The sequence below is a fragment of the Scardinius erythrophthalmus genome, assembly GCF_964197995.2.
Source record: "Scardinius erythrophthalmus genome assembly, chromosome: 8".
NCBI lineage: Eukaryota > Metazoa > Chordata > Actinopteri > Cypriniformes > Leuciscidae > Scardinius > Scardinius erythrophthalmus.
In genome coordinates this window covers 49695588-49712540 of record NC_138228.1, presented here as the reverse complement: position 1 = coordinate 49712540, position 16953 = coordinate 49695588, and the positions used below count along the sequence as shown (strand labels likewise).

General features: G+C 52.9%; 1 protein-coding gene across 1 annotated transcript in view; it reads right to left on the bottom strand.

The window, feature by feature from the left end:
- Positions 1-16372, bottom strand: part of taldo1 (transaldolase 1) — a 55967-nt gene extending 39595 nt beyond the window's left edge. Inside the window, exon 1 of the mRNA XM_081373064.1 lies at positions 16101-16372. Coding sequence (XP_081229190.1) covers positions 16101-16197 — 97 coding nt within the window. The 5' untranslated portion in view covers positions 16198-16372. The remainder of the gene's footprint in view (positions 1-16100) is intronic.
- Positions 16373-16953: the final 581 nt, after the last annotated feature.

The window sequence follows — 16953 nt, the reverse complement described above, 5'->3', positions numbered from 1 at the left end:
GAGCGTCAGAGTGAGTGAGCAGCGTCAATGAGTGAGCGTCTGAGTGAGTGAGTGAGCGTCTGAGTGAGTGAGCGAGCGTCAGAGTGAGTGAGCGAGCGTCAGAGTGAGTGAGCGAGCGTCAGAGTGAGTGAGCGAGCGTCAGAGTGAGTGAGCGTCAGAGTGAGTGAGCGAGCGTCAGAGTGAGTGAGCGTCAGAGTGAGTGAGCGTCAGAGTGAGTGAGCGAGCGTCAGAGTGAGTGAGCGAGCGTCTGAGTGAGTGAGCGAGCGTCAGAGTGAGTGTCTGAGCGTCAGAGTGAGTGAGCGAGCGTCAGAGTGAGTGAGCGAGCGTCTGAGTGAGTGAGCGAGCGTCTGAGTGAGTGAGCGAGCGTCTGAGTGAGTGAGCGAGCGTCAGAGTGAGTGAGCGAGCGTCAGAGTGAGTGAGCGAGCGTCAGAGTGAGTGAGCGAGCGTCAGAGTGAGTGAGCGAGCGTCAGAGTGAGTGAGCGAGCGTCAGAGTGAGTGAGCGAGCGTCAGAGTGAGTGAGCGAGCGTCAGAGTGAGTGAGTGAGCGTCTGAGTGAGTGAGCGAGCGTCTGAGTGAGTGAGCGTCTGAGTGAGTGAGCGAGCGTCAGAGTGAGTGAGCGAGCGTCAGAGTGAGTGAGCGAGCGTCTGAGTGAGTGAGCGAGCGTCTGAGTGAGTGAGCGTCTGAGTGAGTGAGCGAGCGTCAGAGTGAGTGAGCGAGCGTCAGAGTGAGTGAGCGAGCGTCAGAGTGAGTGAGCGAGCGTCAGAGTGAGTGAGCGAGCGTCTGAGTGAGTGAGCGAGCGTCTGAGTGAGTGAGCGTCTGAGTGAGTGAGCGAGCGTCAGAGTGAGTGAGCGAGCGTCAGAGTGAGTGAGCGAGCGTCAGAGTGAGTGAGCGAGCGTCAGAGTGAGTGAGCGAGCGTCAGAGTGAGTGAGCGTCTGAGTGAGTGAGTGAGCGTCAGAGTGAGTGAGCGAGCGTCAGAGTGAGTGAGCGAGCGTCAGAGTGAGTGAGCGAGCGTCAGAGTGAGAGTGAGCGAGCGTCAGAGTGAGTGAGCGAGCGTCTGAGTGAGTGAGCGAGCGTCTGAGTGAGTGAGCGTCTGAGTGAGTGAGCGAGCGTCAGAGTGAGTGAGCGAGCGTCAGAGTGAGTGAGCGAGCGTCAGAGTGAGTGAGCGAGCGTCAGAGTGAGTGAGCGAGCGTCAGAGTGAGTGAGCGTCTGAGTGAGTGAGTGAGCGTCAGAGTGAGTGAGCGAGCGTCAGAGTGAGTGAGCGAGCGTCAGAGTGAGTGAGCGTCTGAGTGAGTGAGCGAGCGTCAGAGTGAGTGAGCGAGCGTCAGAGTGAGCGAGCGTCTGAGTGAGTGAGCGAGCGTCTGAGTGAGTGAGCGAGCGTCTGAGTGAGTGAGCGAGCGTCTGAGTGAGTGAGCGAGCGTCAGAGTGAGTGAGCGAGCGTCAGAGTGAGTGAGCGAGCGTCAGAGTGAGTGAGCGAGCGTCAGAGTGAGTGAGCGAGCGTCAGAGTGAGTGAGCGAGCGTCAGAGTGAGTGAGCGAGCGTCAGAGTGAGTGAGCGAGCGTCAGAGTGAGTGAGCGTCTGAGTGAGTGAGTGAGCGTCTGAGTGAGTGAGCGAGCGTCAGAGTGAGTGAGCGAGCGTCAGAGTGAGTGAGCGAGCGTCAGAGTGAGTGAGCGTCTGAGTGAGTGAGCGAGCGTCAGAGTGAGTGAGCGAGCATCTGAGTGAGTGAGCGAGCGTCTGAGTGAGTGAGCGAGCGTCTGAGTGAGTGAGTGAGCGTCAGAGTGAGTGTCTGAGCGTCAGAGTGAGTGAGCGAGCGTCAGAGTGAGTGAGCGAGCGTCAGAGTGAGTGAGCGAGCGTCAGAGTGAGTGAGCGAGCGTCAGAGTGAGTGAGCGAGCGTCTGAGGGTGAGCGAGCGTCAGAGTGAGTGTCTGAGCGTCAGAGTGAGTGAGCGAGCGTCAGAGTGAGTGAGCGAGCGTCTGAGTGAGTGAGCGAGCGTCTGAGTGAGTGAGCGTCTGAGTGAGTGAGCGAGCGTCAGAGTGAGTGAGCGAGCGTCAGAGTGAGTGAGCGAGCGTCAGAGTGAGTGAGCGAGCGTCAGAGTGAGAGAGCGAGCGTCAGAGTGAGTGAGCGAGCGTCAGAGTGAGTGAGCGTCAGAGTGAGTGAGCGAGCGTCAGAGTGAGTGAGCGAGCGTCTGAGTGAGTGAGCGAGCGTCAGAGTGAGTGTCTGAGCGTCAGAGTGAGTGAGCGAGCGTCAGAGTGAGTGAGCGAGCGTCTGAGTGAGTGAGCGAGCGTCAGAGTGAGTGAGCGAGCGTCAGAGTGAGTGAGCGAGCGTCTGAGTGAGTGAGCGAGCGTCAGAGTGAGTGTCTGAGCGTCAGAGTGAGTGAGCGAGCGTCAGAGTGAGTGAGCGAGCGTCTGAGTGAGTGAGCGAGCGTCTGAGTGAGTGAGCGTCTGAGTGAGTGAGCGAGCGTCAGAGTGAGTGAGCGAGCGTCAGAGTGAGTGAGCGAGCGTCAGAGTGAGTGAGCGAGCGTCAGAGTGAGAGAGCGAGCGTCAGAGTGAGTGAGCGAGCGTCAGAGTGAGTGAGCGAGCGTCAGAGTGAGTGAGCGTCAGAGTGAGTGAGCGAGCGTCAGAGTGAGTGAGCGAGCGTCTGAGTGAGTGAGCGAGCGTCAGAGTGAGTGTCTGAGCGTCAGAGTGAGTGAGCGAGCGTCAGAGTGAGTGAGCGAGCGTCAGAGTGAGTGAGCGAGCGTCTGAGTGAGTGAGCGAGCGTCTGAGTGAGTGAGCGTCAGAGTGAGTGAGCGAGCGTCAGAGTGAGTGAGCGAGCGTCAGAGTGAGTGAGCGAGCGTCAGAGTGAGTGAGCGAGCGTCAGAGTGAGTGAGCGTCTGAGTGAGTGAGTGAGCGTCTGAGTGAGTGAGCGAGCGTCTGAGTGAGTGAGCGTCTGAGTGAGTGAGCGAGCGTCAGAGTGAGTGAGCGAGCGTCAGAGTGAGTGAGCGAGCGTCAGAGTGAGTGAGCGAGCGTCAGAGTGAGTGAGCGAGCGTCAGAGTGAGTGAGCGAGCGTCAGAGTGAGTGAGCGAGCGTCAGAGTGAGTGAGCGAGCGTCAGAGTGAGTGAGCGAGCGTCAGAGTGAGTGAGCGAGCGTCAGAGTGAGTGAGCGTCTGAGTGAGTGAGTGAGCGTCTGAGTGAGTGAGTGAGCGTCTGAGTGAGTGAGCGAGCGTCTGAGTGAGTGAGCGTCTGAGTGAGTGAGCGAGCGTCAGAGTGAGTGAGCGAGCGTCAGAGTGAGTGAGCGAGCGTCAGAGTGAGTGAGCGAGCGTCAGAGTGAGTGAGCGAGCGTCAGAGTGAGTGAGCGTCTGAGTGAGTGAGCGAGCGTCAGAGTGAGTGAGCGTCTGAGTGAGTGAGCGAGCGTCTGAGCGAGCGTCTGAGCGTCAGAGTGAGTGAGCGAGCGTCAGAGTGAGTGAGCGAGCGTCAGAGTGAGTGAGCGAGCGTCAGAGTGAGTGAGCGAGCGTCAGAGTGAGTGAGCGAGCGTCAGAGTGAGTGAGCGAGCGTCAGAGTGAGTGAGCGAGCGTCAGAGTGAGTGAGCGAGCGTCAGAGTGAGTGAGCGAGCGTCAGAGTGAGTGAGTGAGCGTCTGAGTGAGTGAGTGAGCGTCAGAGTGAGTGTCTGAGCGTCAGAGTGAGTGAGCGAGCGTCTGAGCGTCAGAGTGAGTGAGCGAGCGTCTGAGTGAGTGAGCGAGCGTCAGAGTGAGTGAGCGAGCGTCAGAGTGAGTGAGCGAGCGTCAGAGTGAGTGAGTGAGCGTCAGAGTGAGTGAGCGAGCGTCAGAGTGAGTGAGCGAGCGTCTGAGTGAGTGAGCGAGCGTCTGAGTGAGTGAGCGAGCGTCTGAGTGAGTGAGCGTCTGAGTGAGTGAGTGAGCGTCAGAGTGAGTGTCTGAGCGTCAGAGTGAGTGAGCGAGCGTCTGAGTGAGTGAGCGAGCGTCAGAGTGAGTGAGCGAGCATCAGAGTGAGTGAGCGAGCGTCAGAGTGAGTGAGTGAGCGTCAGAGTGAGTGAGCGAGCGTCAGAGTGAGTGAGTGAGCGTCAGAGTGAGTGAGCGAGCGTCAGAGTGAGTGAGCGTCTGAGTGAGTGAGCGAGCGTCTGAGTGAGTGAGCGTCTGAGTGAGTGAGTGAGCGTCAGAGTGAGTGTCTGAGCGTCAGAGTGAGTGAGCGAGCGTCTGAGTGATTGAGCGAGCGTCAGAGTGAGTGAGCGAGCGTCAGAGTGAGTGAGCGAGCGTCAGAGTGAGTGAGCGAGCGTCAGAGTGAGTGAGTGAGCGTCAGAGTGAGTGAGCGAGCGTCTGAGTGAGTGAGCGAGCGTCAGAGTGAGTGAGCGAGCGTCAGAGTGAGTGAGCGAGCGTCAGAGTGAGTGAGCGAGCGTCAGAGTGAGTGAGCGAGCGTCTGAGTGAGTGAGCGAGCGTCTGAGTGAGTGAGCGAGCGTCTGAGTGAGTGAGCGAGCGTCAGAGTGAGTGAGCGAGCGTCAGAGTGAGTGTCTGAGCGTCAGAGTGAGTGAGCGAGCGTCAGAGTGAGTGAGCGAGCGTCAGAGTGAGTGAGCGAGCGTCAGAGTGAGTGAGCGAGCGTCAGAGTGAGTGAGCGAGCGTCAGAGTGAGTGAGCGAGCGTCAGAGTGAGTGAGCGAGCGTCTGAGTGAGTGAGCGAGCGTCAGAGTGAGTGAGCGAGCGTCAGAGTGAGTGAGCGAGCGTCTGAGTGAGTGAGCGAGCGTCAGAGTGAGTGAGCGAGCGTCAGAGTGAGTGAGCGAGCGTCAGAGTGAGTGTCTGAGCGTCAGAGTGAGTGAGCGAGCGTCTGAGTGAGTGAGCGTCTGAGTGAGTGAGTGAGCGTCAGAGTGAGTGTCTGAGCGTCAGAGTGAGTGAGCGAGCGTCTGAGTGAGTGAGCGAGCGTCAGAGTGAGTGAGCGAGCGTCAGAGTGAGTGAGCGAGCGTCAGAGTGAGTGAGCGAGCGTCAGAGTGAGTGAGCGAGCGTCAGAGTGAGTGAGCGAGCGTCAGAGTGAGTGAGCGAGCGTCAGAGTGAGTGAGCGAGCGTCAGAGTGAGTGAGCGAGCGTCAGAGTGAGTGAGCGAGCGTCAGAGTGAGTGAGCGAGCGTCAGAGTGAGTGAGTGAGCGTCAGAGTGAGTGAGTGAGCGTCTGAGTGAGTGAGTGAGCGTCAGAGTGAGTGTCTGAGCGTCAGAGTGAGTGAGCGAGCGTCTGAGTGAGTGAGCGAGCGTCAGAGTGAGTGAGCGAGCGTCAGAGTGAGTGAGCGAGCGTCAGAGTGAGTGAGTGAGCGTCAGAGTGAGTGAGCGAGCGTCAGAGTGAGTGAGCGTCTGAGTGAGTGAGTGAGCGTCTGAGTGAGTGAGCGAGCGTCTGAGTGAGTGAGCGTCTGAGTGAGTGAGTGAGCGTCAGAGTGAGTGTCTGAGCGTCAGAGTGAGTGAGCGAGCGTCTGAGTGAGTGAGCGAGCGTCAGAGTGAGTGAGCGAGCATCAGAGTGAGTGAGCGAGCGTCAGAGTGAGTGAGCGAGCGTCAGAGTGAGTGAGCGAGCGTCAGAGTGAGTGAGCGAGCGTCAGAGTGAGTGAGCGAGCGTCAGAGTGAGTGAGCGAGCGTCAGAGTGAGTGAGTGAGTGAGCGTCAGAGTGAGTGTCTGAGCGTCAGAGTGAGTGAGCGAGCGTCAGAGTGAGTGAGCGAGCGTCAGAGTGAGTGAGCGAGCGTCAGAGTGAGTGAGCGAGCGTCAGAGTGAGTGAGCGAGCGTCAGAGTGAGTGAGCGAGCGTCAGAGTGAGTGAGCGAGCGTCAGAGTGAGTGAGCGAGCGTCTGAGTGAGTGAGCGAGCGTCAGAGTGAGTGAGCGAGCGTCAGAGTGAGTGAGCGAGCGTCTGAGTGAGTGAGCGAGCGTCAGAGTGAGTGAGCGAGCGTCAGAGTGAGTGAGCGAGCGTCAGAGTGAGTGTCTGAGCGTCAGAGTGAGTGAGCGAGCGTCTGAGTGAGTGAGCGTCTGAGTGAGTGAGTGAGCGTCAGAGTGAGTGTCTGAGCGTCAGAGTGAGTGAGCGAGCGTCTGAGTGAGTGAGCGAGCGTCAGAGTGAGTGAGCGAGCGTCAGAGTGAGTGAGCGAGCGTCAGAGTGAGTGAGCGAGCGTCAGAGTGAGTGAGCGAGCGTCAGAGTGAGTGAGCGAGCGTCAGAGTGAGTGAGCGAGCGTCAGAGTGAGTGAGCGAGCGTCAGAGTGAGTGAGCGAGCGTCAGAGTGAGTGAGCGAGCGTCAGAGTGAGTGAGCGAGCGTCAGAGTGAGTGAGCGAGCGTCTGAGTGAGTGAGCGAGCGTCAGAGTGAGTGAGCGAGCGTCTGAGTGAGTGAGCGAGCGTCAGAGTGAGTGAGCGAGCGTCAGAGTGAGTGAGCGAGCGTCAGAGTGAGTGAGCGAGCGTCAGAGTGAGTGAGTGAGTGAGCGTCAGAGTGAGTGTCTGAGCGTCAGAGTGAGTGAGCGAGCGTCAGAGTGAGTGAGCGAGCGTCAGAGTGAGTGAGCGAGCGTCAGAGTGAGTGAGCGAGCGTCAGAGTGAGTGAGCGAGCGTCAGAGTGAGTGAGCGAGCGTCAGAGTGAGTGAGCGAGCGTCAGAGTGAGTGAGCGAGCGTCAGAGTGAGTGAGCGAGCGTCAGAGTGAGTGAGCGAGCGTCAGAGTGAGTGAGCGAGCGTCTGAGTGAGTGAGCGAGCGTCTGAGTGAGTGAGCGAGCGTCAGAGTGAGTGAGCGAGCGTCAGAGTGAGTGAGCGAGCGTCAGAGTGAGTGTCTGAGCGTCAGAGTGAGTGAGCGAGCGTCTGAGTGAGTGAGCGAGCGTCAGAGTGAGTGAGCGAGCGTCAGAGTGAGTGAGCGAGCGTCAGAGTGAGTGAGCGAGCGTCAGAGTGAGTGAGCGAGCGTCAGAGTGAGTGAGCGAGCGTCAGAGTGAGTGAGCGAGCGTCTGAGTGAGTGAGCGAGCGTCAGAGTGAGTGAGCGAGCGTCAGAGTGAGTGAGCGAGCGTCAGAGTGAGTGTCTGAGCGTCAGAGTGAGTGAGCGAGCGTCTGAGTGAGTGAGCGAGCGTCAGAGTGAGTGAGCGAGCGTCAGAGTGAGTGAGCGAGCGTCAGAGTGAGTGAGCGAGCGTCAGAGTGAGTGAGCGTCAGAGTGAGTGAGCGTCAGAGTGAGTGAGCGTCAGAGTGAGTGAGCGTCAGAGTGAGTGAGCGTCAGAGTGAGTGAGCGTCAGAGTGAGTGAGCGAGCGTCAGAGTGAGTGAGCGAGCGTCAGAGTGAGTGAGCGAGCGTCAGAGTGAGTGAGCGAGCGTCAGAGTGAGTGAGCGAGCGTCAGAGTGAGTGAGCGAGCGTCAGAGTGAGTGAGCGAGCGTCAGAGTGAGTGAGCGAGCGTCAGAGTGAGTGAGTGAGCGTTAGAGTGAGTGAGCGAGCGTCAGAGTGAGTGAGTGAGTGAGCGTCAGAGTGAGTGAGCGAGCGTCAGAGTGAGTGAGCGAGCGTCAGAGTGAGTGAGCGAGCGTCAGAGTGAGTGAGCGAGCGTCAGAGTGAGTGAGCGAGCGTCAGAGTGAGTGAGCGAGCGTCAGAGTGAGTGAGCGAGCGTCAGAGTGAGTGAGCGAGCGTCTGAGTGAGTGAGCGAGCGTCAGAGTGAGTGAGTGAGCGTTAGAGTGAGTGAGCGTCAGAGTGAGTGAGCGTCAGAGTGAGTGAGCGTCAGAGTGAGTGAGTGAGTGAGCGTCAGAGTGAGTGAGCGAGTGTCAGAGTGAGTGTCTGAGCGTCAGAGTGAGTGAGCGAGCGTCAGAGTGAGTGAGCGAGCGTCAGAGTGAGTGAGCGAGCGTCAGAGTGAGTGAGCGAGCGTCAGAGTGAGTGAGCGAGCGTCAGAGTGAGTGAGCGAGCGTCAGAGTGAGTGAGCGAGCGTCAGAGTGAGTGAGCGAGCGTCAGAGTGAGTGAGCGAGCGTCAGAGTGAGTGAGCGAGCGTCAGAGTGAGTGAGCGAGCGTCAGAGTGAGTGAGCGAGCGTCAGAGTGAGTGAGCGAGCGTCTGAGTGAGTGAGCGAGCGTCAGAGTGAGTGAGTGAGCGTTAGAGTGAGTGAGCGTCAGAGTGAGTGAGCGTCAGAGTGAGTGAGTGAGAGCGTCAGAGTGAGTGAGCGAGTGTCAGAGTGAGTGTCTGAGCGTCAGAGTGAGTGAGCGAGCGTCTGAGTGAGTGAGCGAGCGTCAGAGTGAGTGAGCGAGCGTCAGAGTGAGTGAGCGAGCGTCAGAGTGAGTGAGCGAGCGTCAGAGTGAGTGAGCGAGCGTCAGAGTGAGTGAGTGAGCGTCAGAGTGAGTGAGTGAGCGTCTGAGTGAGTGAGCGTCTGAGTGAGTGAGCGTCTGAGTGAGTGTCTGAGCGTCTGAGTGAGTGAGTGAGCGTCTGAGTGAGTGAGTGAGCGTCTGAGTGAGTGAGTGAACGTCAGAGTGAGTGAGCGAGCGTCTGAGTGAGTGAGTGAGTGAGCGTCAGAGTGTCTGAGCGTCTGAGTGAGTGAGTGAGCGTCTGAGTGAGTGAGTGAGCGTCAGAGTGAGTGAGTGAGCGTCTGAGTGAGTGAGCGAGCGTCAGAGTGAGTGAGTGAGCGTCAGAGTGAGTGAGTGAGCGTCTGAGTGAGTGAGTGAACGTCAGAGTGAGTGAGCGAGCGTCAGAGTGAGTGTCTGAGCGTCTGAGTGAGTGAGTGAGCGTCTGAGTGAGTGAGTGAGCGTCAGAGTGAGTGAGTGAGCGTCTGAGTGAGTGAGTGAGCGTCTGAGTGAGTGAGCGTCTGAGTGAGTGTCTGAGCGTCTGAGTGAGTGAGTGAGCGTCTGAGTGAGTGAGTGAGCGTCTGAGTGAGTGAGTGAACGTCAGAGTGAGTGAGCGAGCGTCTGAGTGAGTGAGTGAGTGAGCGTCAGAGTGTCTGAGCGTCTGAGTGAGTGAGTGAGCGTCTGAGTGAGTGAGTGAGCGTCAGAGTGAGTGAGTGAGCGTCTGAGTGAGTGAGCGAGCGTCAGAGTGAGTGAGTGAGCGTCAGAGTGAGTGAGTGAGCGTCTGAGTGAGTGAGTGAACGTCAGAGTGAGTGAGCGAGCGTCAGAGTGAGTGTCTGAGCGTCTGAGTGAGTGAGTGAGCGTCTGAGTGAGTGAGTGAGCGTCAGAGTGAGTGAGTGAGCGTCTGAGTGAGTGAGTGAGCGTCAGAGTGAGTGTCTGAGCGTCAGAGTGAGTGAGCGAGCGTCAGAGTGAGTGAGCGAGCGTCTGAGTGAGTGAGCGAGCGTCTGAGTGAGTGAGCGAGCGTCTGAGTGAGTGAGCGAGCGTCTGAGTGAGTGTCTGAGTGTCTGAGTGAGCGTCAGAGTGAGTGAGTGAGCGTCTGAGTGAGTGAGCGAGCGTCAGAGTGAGTGAGTGAGTGTCTGAGTGAGTGAGTGAGCGTCTGAGTGAGTGAGCGTGCGTCTGAGTGAGTGAGCGTCAGAGTGAGTGAGTGAGCGTCAGAGTGAGTGAGTGAGCGTCTGAGTGAGTGAGCGAGCGTCTGAGTGAGTGAGTGAGTGAGTGTCTGAGTGAGCGTCTGAGTGAGTGAGTGAGCGTCAGAGTGAGTGTCTGAGCGTCAGAGTGAGTGAGCGAGCGTCTGAGTGAGTGAGCGAGCGTCTGAGTGAGTGAGTGAGCGTCTGAGTGAGTGAGCGAGCGTCTGAGTGAGTGAGTGAGCGTCAGAGTGAGTGTCTGAGCGTCTGAGTGAGTGAGTGAGCGTCAGAGTGAGTGTCTGAGCGTCTGAGTGAGTGTCTGAGCGTCAGAGTGAGTGAGTGAGTGTCTGAGTGAGTGAGTGAGCGTCAGAGTGAGTGAGCGTGCGTCTGAGTGAGTGAGCGAGCGTCAGAGTGAGTGAGTGAGTGTCTGAGTGAGTGAGTGAGCGTCTGAGTGAGTGAGCGTGCGTCTGAGTGAGTGAGCGTCAGAGTGAGTGAGCGTCAGAGTGAGTGAGTGAGCGTCTGAGTGAGTGAGTGAGTGACTGAGTGAGTGAGCGTGCGTCTGAGTGAGTGAGCGTCTGAGTGAGTGAGTGAGCGTCAGAGTGAGTGAGTGAGCGTCTGAGTGAGTGAGTGAGTGAGCGTCAGAGTGAGTGTCTGAGCGTCTGAGTGAGTGAGTGAGCGTCAGAGTGAGTGAGTGAGCGTCTGAGTGAGTGAGTGAGCGTCTGAGTGAGTGAGCGAGCGTCTGAGTGAGTGAGTGAGTGAGCGTCTGAGTGAGTGAGTGAGCGTCTGAGTGAGTGAGCGAGCGTCTGAGTGAGTGAGTGAGTGAGTGTCTGAGTGAGTGAGCGTGCGTCTGAGTGAGTGAGCGTCTGAGTGAGTGAGTGAGCGTCAGAGTGAGTGAGTGAGCGTCTGAGTGAGTGAGTGAGCGTCAGAGTGAGTGTCTGAGCGTCTGAGTGAGTGAGTGAGCGAGCGTCTGAGTGAGTGAGTGAGCGTCAGAGTGAGTGAGTGAGCGTCTGAGTGAGAGTCGTTTTCTGAGCTTGATTTCAATAAAAGCTGTTTTTGGTCTAATGAGGAAGTTTTCAGTTCTGAAACTAGATGTTTGTACAGTGCAATAACCTCTTACATGTCAAAAAACACATTTATCAATTCACGACACATTTAAGGCGAGACACGGCAGGAAAAAACATTGTTTTTTTTTACTGGTCAATTTTGAGATTTTTAGATATTTGTCTTCAATAACATGTCTTCTTTCAGACTTGTGGTGAAAAAAAGTCCGAAATACACATTTAAGTCTTTATTTTACTACACTTTGTCTGTTTGCGTCTGTAGATTTCTACATCCCGCTGCTCCGCGATCTCTGTCTGCTCTGTCATCACACACACCGCTGGAAATCTCTCTCTCTCCAGTACAATGCTGTCGGATCCAAATATGGTCATTTCCTTTTTATCAGCAACCAATCGCGAAAGTAAAAGGGCTGAATGCACAATCTCATTGGCTGATGATAAATCTTTGAAGCCCATTTTCTCAAAATGACTTTTCTCTCATTCTCCAAGTCTGAAATCTCCACTTCAGCAGCACCGATATACACCAAACCTTCCAGTCTTGTACCTAGTTATATTATGAAGACATTTACAGAGGGATTTGTAAATATATTATCCCTAGCCTGATTTATAACATTTTATTCCAAAAAACATGGCGAAAATCAATTAAGGCTATTGACAGTATCTGATTTACAGGATAACAAAAGTAGACATCCATATTTCCCTCTGTAATTTTTTCCCCATCTAATATGTGAACACAATGAAAAATATTTTTGGAACCTGGCTTTATCCAATAATCAGATTTCGTTTTTTTAAATAAATGCAAATTAGCACATATTTAGATAATGCCTAATTTGCATATTTAAACATTAAATTACAGAAAACTTGTAATACATTTTCCTCATCTTAATGTAGGTAATCAACTGGGAAAGTTTCATGGTGATATCTGCTGGTTAAAAAGTTTCCCCTATTCACCTGTGGTGTCTGGCCTGGCTGTGTGTATAGTCATCGCTTTCAGGATCAACTGCCTGATCATCATGACAATGCAGAAAGACACAAAGGGGAGTTTAATCCAATGCGGATTGTGTAAAAACAAACATTGAAATCACTGATCGACAGTGTTGAGTTTCACAAGACAGTCTTAGGCAACAGAATCTGATGCAAGTTCCAGCCACCCGACTCATCCAACACTGAACACTGTGGACTTCATCCCTCGTTCTGTGTCCTGGACCGTTACAGCGCCGTTCTGTCAGACTGGACTCGACTGGACACAATGGCCAACCAGTGGTGTTTAGGAATCAGTTCAACAGTGCTCAAAATGCTAGAGGGAAATGCTGGTATAGTCAGTTTTTAAACTGAAGTCACTACACTACACTACACTACACTACACTACACTACACTACACTACACTACACTACACTACACTACACTACACCACACTACACCACACTACACCACACTACACCACACTACACCACACTACACCACACTACACCACACCACTCTACACCACACCACACCACACCACACCACACCACTCTACACCACACCACACCACACCACACCACTCTACACCACACCACACCACACCACACCACACCACACCACTCTACACCACACCACACCACACCACACCACTCTACACCACACCACACCACACCACACCACTCTACACCACACCACACCACACCACACCACACCACACCACTCTACACCACACCACACCACACCACACCACACCACACCACTCTACACCACACCACACCACACCACACCACACCACACCACACCACACCACTCTACACCACACCACACCACACCACACCACACCACACCACACTACTCTACACCACACCACACCACTCTACACTACACCACACCACTCTACACCACACTACACCACACTACACTACACCACACCACTCTACACCACACCACACCACTCTACACCACACCACACCACTCTACACCACACCACACCACTCTACACCACACCACACCACTCTACACCACACCACACCACACCACACCACACCACACCACACCACACCACACCACACTACACCACACCACACCACACCACACCACACCACTCTACACCACACCACTCTACACCACACCACACCACACCACACCACACCACACCACACCACACCACACCACACCACACCACTCTACACCACACCACACCACACCACACCACACCACACTACACCACACCACACCACTCTACACCACACCACACCACACCACACCACACCACACCACTCTACACCACACCACACCACACCACACCACTCTACACCACACCACACCACACCACACCACACCACACCACACCACACCACACCACACCACACCACTCTACACCACACCACACCACACCACTCTACACCACACCACACCACACCACACCACACCACACCACACCACACCACACTACTCTACACCACACCACACCACTCTACACTACACCACACCACTCTACACCACACTACACCACACTACACTACACCACACCACTCTACACCACACCACACCACTCTACACCACACCACACCACTCTACACCACACCACACCACTCTACACCACACCACACCACTCTACACCACACCACACCACACCACACCACACCACACCACACCACACCACACCACACCACACTACACCACACCACACCACACCACACCACACCACTCTACACCACACCACACCACACCACTCTACACCACACCACACCACACCACACCACACCACACCACACCACTCTACACCACACCACACCACACCACTCTACACCACACCACACCACACCACACTACACCACACCACACCACTCTACACCACACCACACCACACCACACCACACCACTCTACACCACACCACACCACACCACTCTACACCACACCACTCCACTCCACACCACTCTACACCACACCACACCACTCTACACCACACCACACCACTCCACTCCACTCCACTCCACTCCACACCACACCACACCACACCACTCTACACCACTCCACTCCACACCACACCACTCTACACCACACCACTCTACACCACTCCACACCACACCACACCACACCACACCACACCACTCTACACCACACCACTCTACACCACACCACTCCACTCCACACCACACCACTCTACACCACACCACTCCACACCACACCACACCACACACCACACCACACTACACTACTACACTACACTACACAACACACTACACCACACCACACCACACCACACTACACTACACTGGGGCCATAAACATAGCCATTATGTTAAGACCATGTGTCTTAAGAACTAGTATGAGCAACTAGTTAGGGGTAATCAGTCTTACTCTTCGGTACTGTACTGTCAGAGAGCAACTCACTAGACCTGCCTGTCAACAGTGTTTACATGTGAAAAACAAACGTGAAAAATGTCTAAATAAAACGTCTGTACAACAACCAGTGTGTGTGAAAATAAGGCTTTACATCAGTATTCGTGGGGTTTTGTGTCATTAAAAAGTAACAAATTTTATTATAAGACTAAATATTTTGCTGTTTTAACCACTTTATAATTTTGTTCTAAATCAAAAATATAAAGGAAGCTAAACATGGTCCCATCGAGAGAGGATGAGCTCCCATGAAAGCAGTAAAATCATACACCTGTGGGGGTCTCTAAAAATCATCAGCACCATTATTCTAAAATACAAATAAAGCACTTTTTCCTTCAGACTACTGTAGCGTGACTTAAAAGATAGGACAAGATGCCAAACACATGGATCTCGCGGGATCGTCATCACACTACATACTTATGCTTCGCTTTCTGCCAGGACTTTTACTGACTTTTCTCAACTCATAGAAGTGACGTCAGCATTCGATCTAGCAGTAGCAGTAAAATCATACGCCTGTGGGATAATTTGCGGGTGGGACATGTCGATAAGGGTTAGACATGTTTGCTAAGGTCGATATTGTCCCCGCCACTTTTGAAACATCTCGCGGCACTAATATACCAATACAAATAAACAAAACATCTCCCGTTAACTAGCAGAGCATTCATTTGGTTCGTTTGTTAAATAAGAGGCGATCTAGCGCTGAAATGTGTTGTTTTTTTAAATCAAGTGATCAAAGTGCTCGTTGCCGCTGCGATCAGTGGCGCGGATACAGTGTTCTCTTGTGGCTCGCGCACAGTCTTCACTCGGACGCGCGCTTCAATCCGTTGTGGAGAGACTCTCTATAGAGAGCCTAAGTCCCGCCCCTCCGCTTCCGGCTCATGGGACCTTATTTCGGAAAAAATATGTATGGAAGTCAATGGCGAGAGATAACTTATCTTTTTATTCCGTCTGAACTGTGCCCTGAACTACACATATGATGTTTGTCAATTTAAAAGGTAATTATGAAAGTCAAGAAAGTCGCAGTTTGTCATAAAACAGAAGAGTAACGTTTAGTTTTATGTGAAAATCGCTCAATGAACTACATCTCTCGTCTCGCACTATGTACGTCACAAGATCCGTTGCTCGTATGTGTGTATTCTGGCTCAAAACACTCAGGCATGACGGCGTAACGTTACGATTATAATGTAAGACTACAGAAAAAATGTCAGACGTTAGCTTCAGTAAAGTTAGCTTCATTCATTGAGAGAAAAGGTATGACGTCGCATGTGCGCCTTCTGGGTTTGTAGTCTCTGTAATTACGTATTTTCACAGTCTTATACCTCAGCAGTTTTACATCAAGCTGCGACTTTCTTGACTTTAAAATGCATCTTTTAAATTGACAAACATCATATGTGTAAATCAGGGCACAATTCAAACGAGATCAAAATATTTGTTGTCTCTCGCCATTGACTACCATACAATATTTTTCCGAAATAAGGTCCCATGGTGGTCGACCGGAAGGGGAGGGACTTAGGCTCTCTATTCGTTCCGGTGAAATTACAAAACAAAATGCACACAAAAGTGTCCTTGCCTGATATACAACCACTGATAAACATATTCGGTTTAGATGAGAAAAAAAAAACCTATACGAGTGCGGATTAGAACCCAGAGCCTCTGCCACGCTTGGCAAAAGTTCTGCCACTGGACCACTTAAGTACACGCATAAAATGATCTGATCTGCAGCCAAACCAATAAATATGAATTAAACCGCTCACGCTTACACGTAAAATTATTAATATTAATAAAGCTTGGGGGTGACTAGCGCTCATTACTAAGCTCTGCCTCTCGGCCAATCAGGTTGGCCGTCTCCGACTGCTTAATATTCATAAGATGAGGCGTGTCCGCCAGCACTTCCGGGTCTCCGACACCACACCAGTGTTTTTCCGACCCAGTCGGTTTGGTTTACATTAAACCAATTACCGGGAGGAATCACATGTTTTACACAAACTGGTTCCTAATTACTCATGAATTATTATCAATCAGCTCCGCTAACTTAACTGAATACAATAGTCTGAAAAACTGTATCAAAATTGCGAAAGCGCCAGTTCCTCAATGCAGATTAACTTTAGCAATCATTAACCAAAGAACGACCGAACTTTTTTCTTGGGAGGAAAATGAAGAGAACGACATTAGTTTTCTGTAAACAGACATTATGATCGTGGATTAGTTCTGTCTGTCACCAGGTTCGAGGATTAATGAAGTAACGCACGAGCAGAAGTAAACTCACTCCAGATTAATTAACGGAAGGCACTTACCGTTGAAGTCTCCGGTGTCTGCGACGACCACCGTGTATTTCTTGATCTGATCGAGCGCAGACTCCATCTTTCTCCGTTTATCTGGTGACACAGACATGATGATCGAGAAACACCACCGAGAGCTTTTATACCGGCGCCGAACACACACACACTCACACACAGACTCAGCTGCTGGCGACAGCGCATGCGCAGGAGAGCAGGAGCGCGAGGCCGGAGGCGGGGCCACGGCACATGACGCCGTTGCGTAAGAACCAACGATCGCAGGATTGAGTCACTCCTCATTTCAAACATGAATTTTGCAAGATCACAGTGACACACATCAGGATATTTTGAGCCTTAAATTGATATATAAATGCATTATACTATAAATGTGTTATTTGATTGTTCAAATACTCTCAGAAACACTCAAATAAATTCCCTTCAAATTTATACATTATAATGCATACAATTATCAACACTGTCTGTACATTTGTGCTTATGTACTATCATTTATAATTATATTCTAATACATTCATTTTATTTTTGAGTACTGTGTGATTCTATCTCTGTTTTCATTTCATAACCAGCATTCATTGCTGTTTTTTGGGGATTTGATTAATAAAATGACTTGACTACAACAGAAGTGAAGCCGATCTCTAGGAAGAGCACTGAGGACTCTTACGGTCTAAACCCAGCCATTGCCAACAGTAGAAGCTCGCTCTGGCAGCAGAGATGTGGACTGAGAGACTGGCGGGATAGGACTGGGAACCGTTCGTTGGGTTCGGCTCACAGGGAATGTTCTGGAAAGGTTCTCTCAAAGTTACATTCAAACGTTCTTCCAGTAACGTTTATAAAACATTCGTTCAAAGTTATC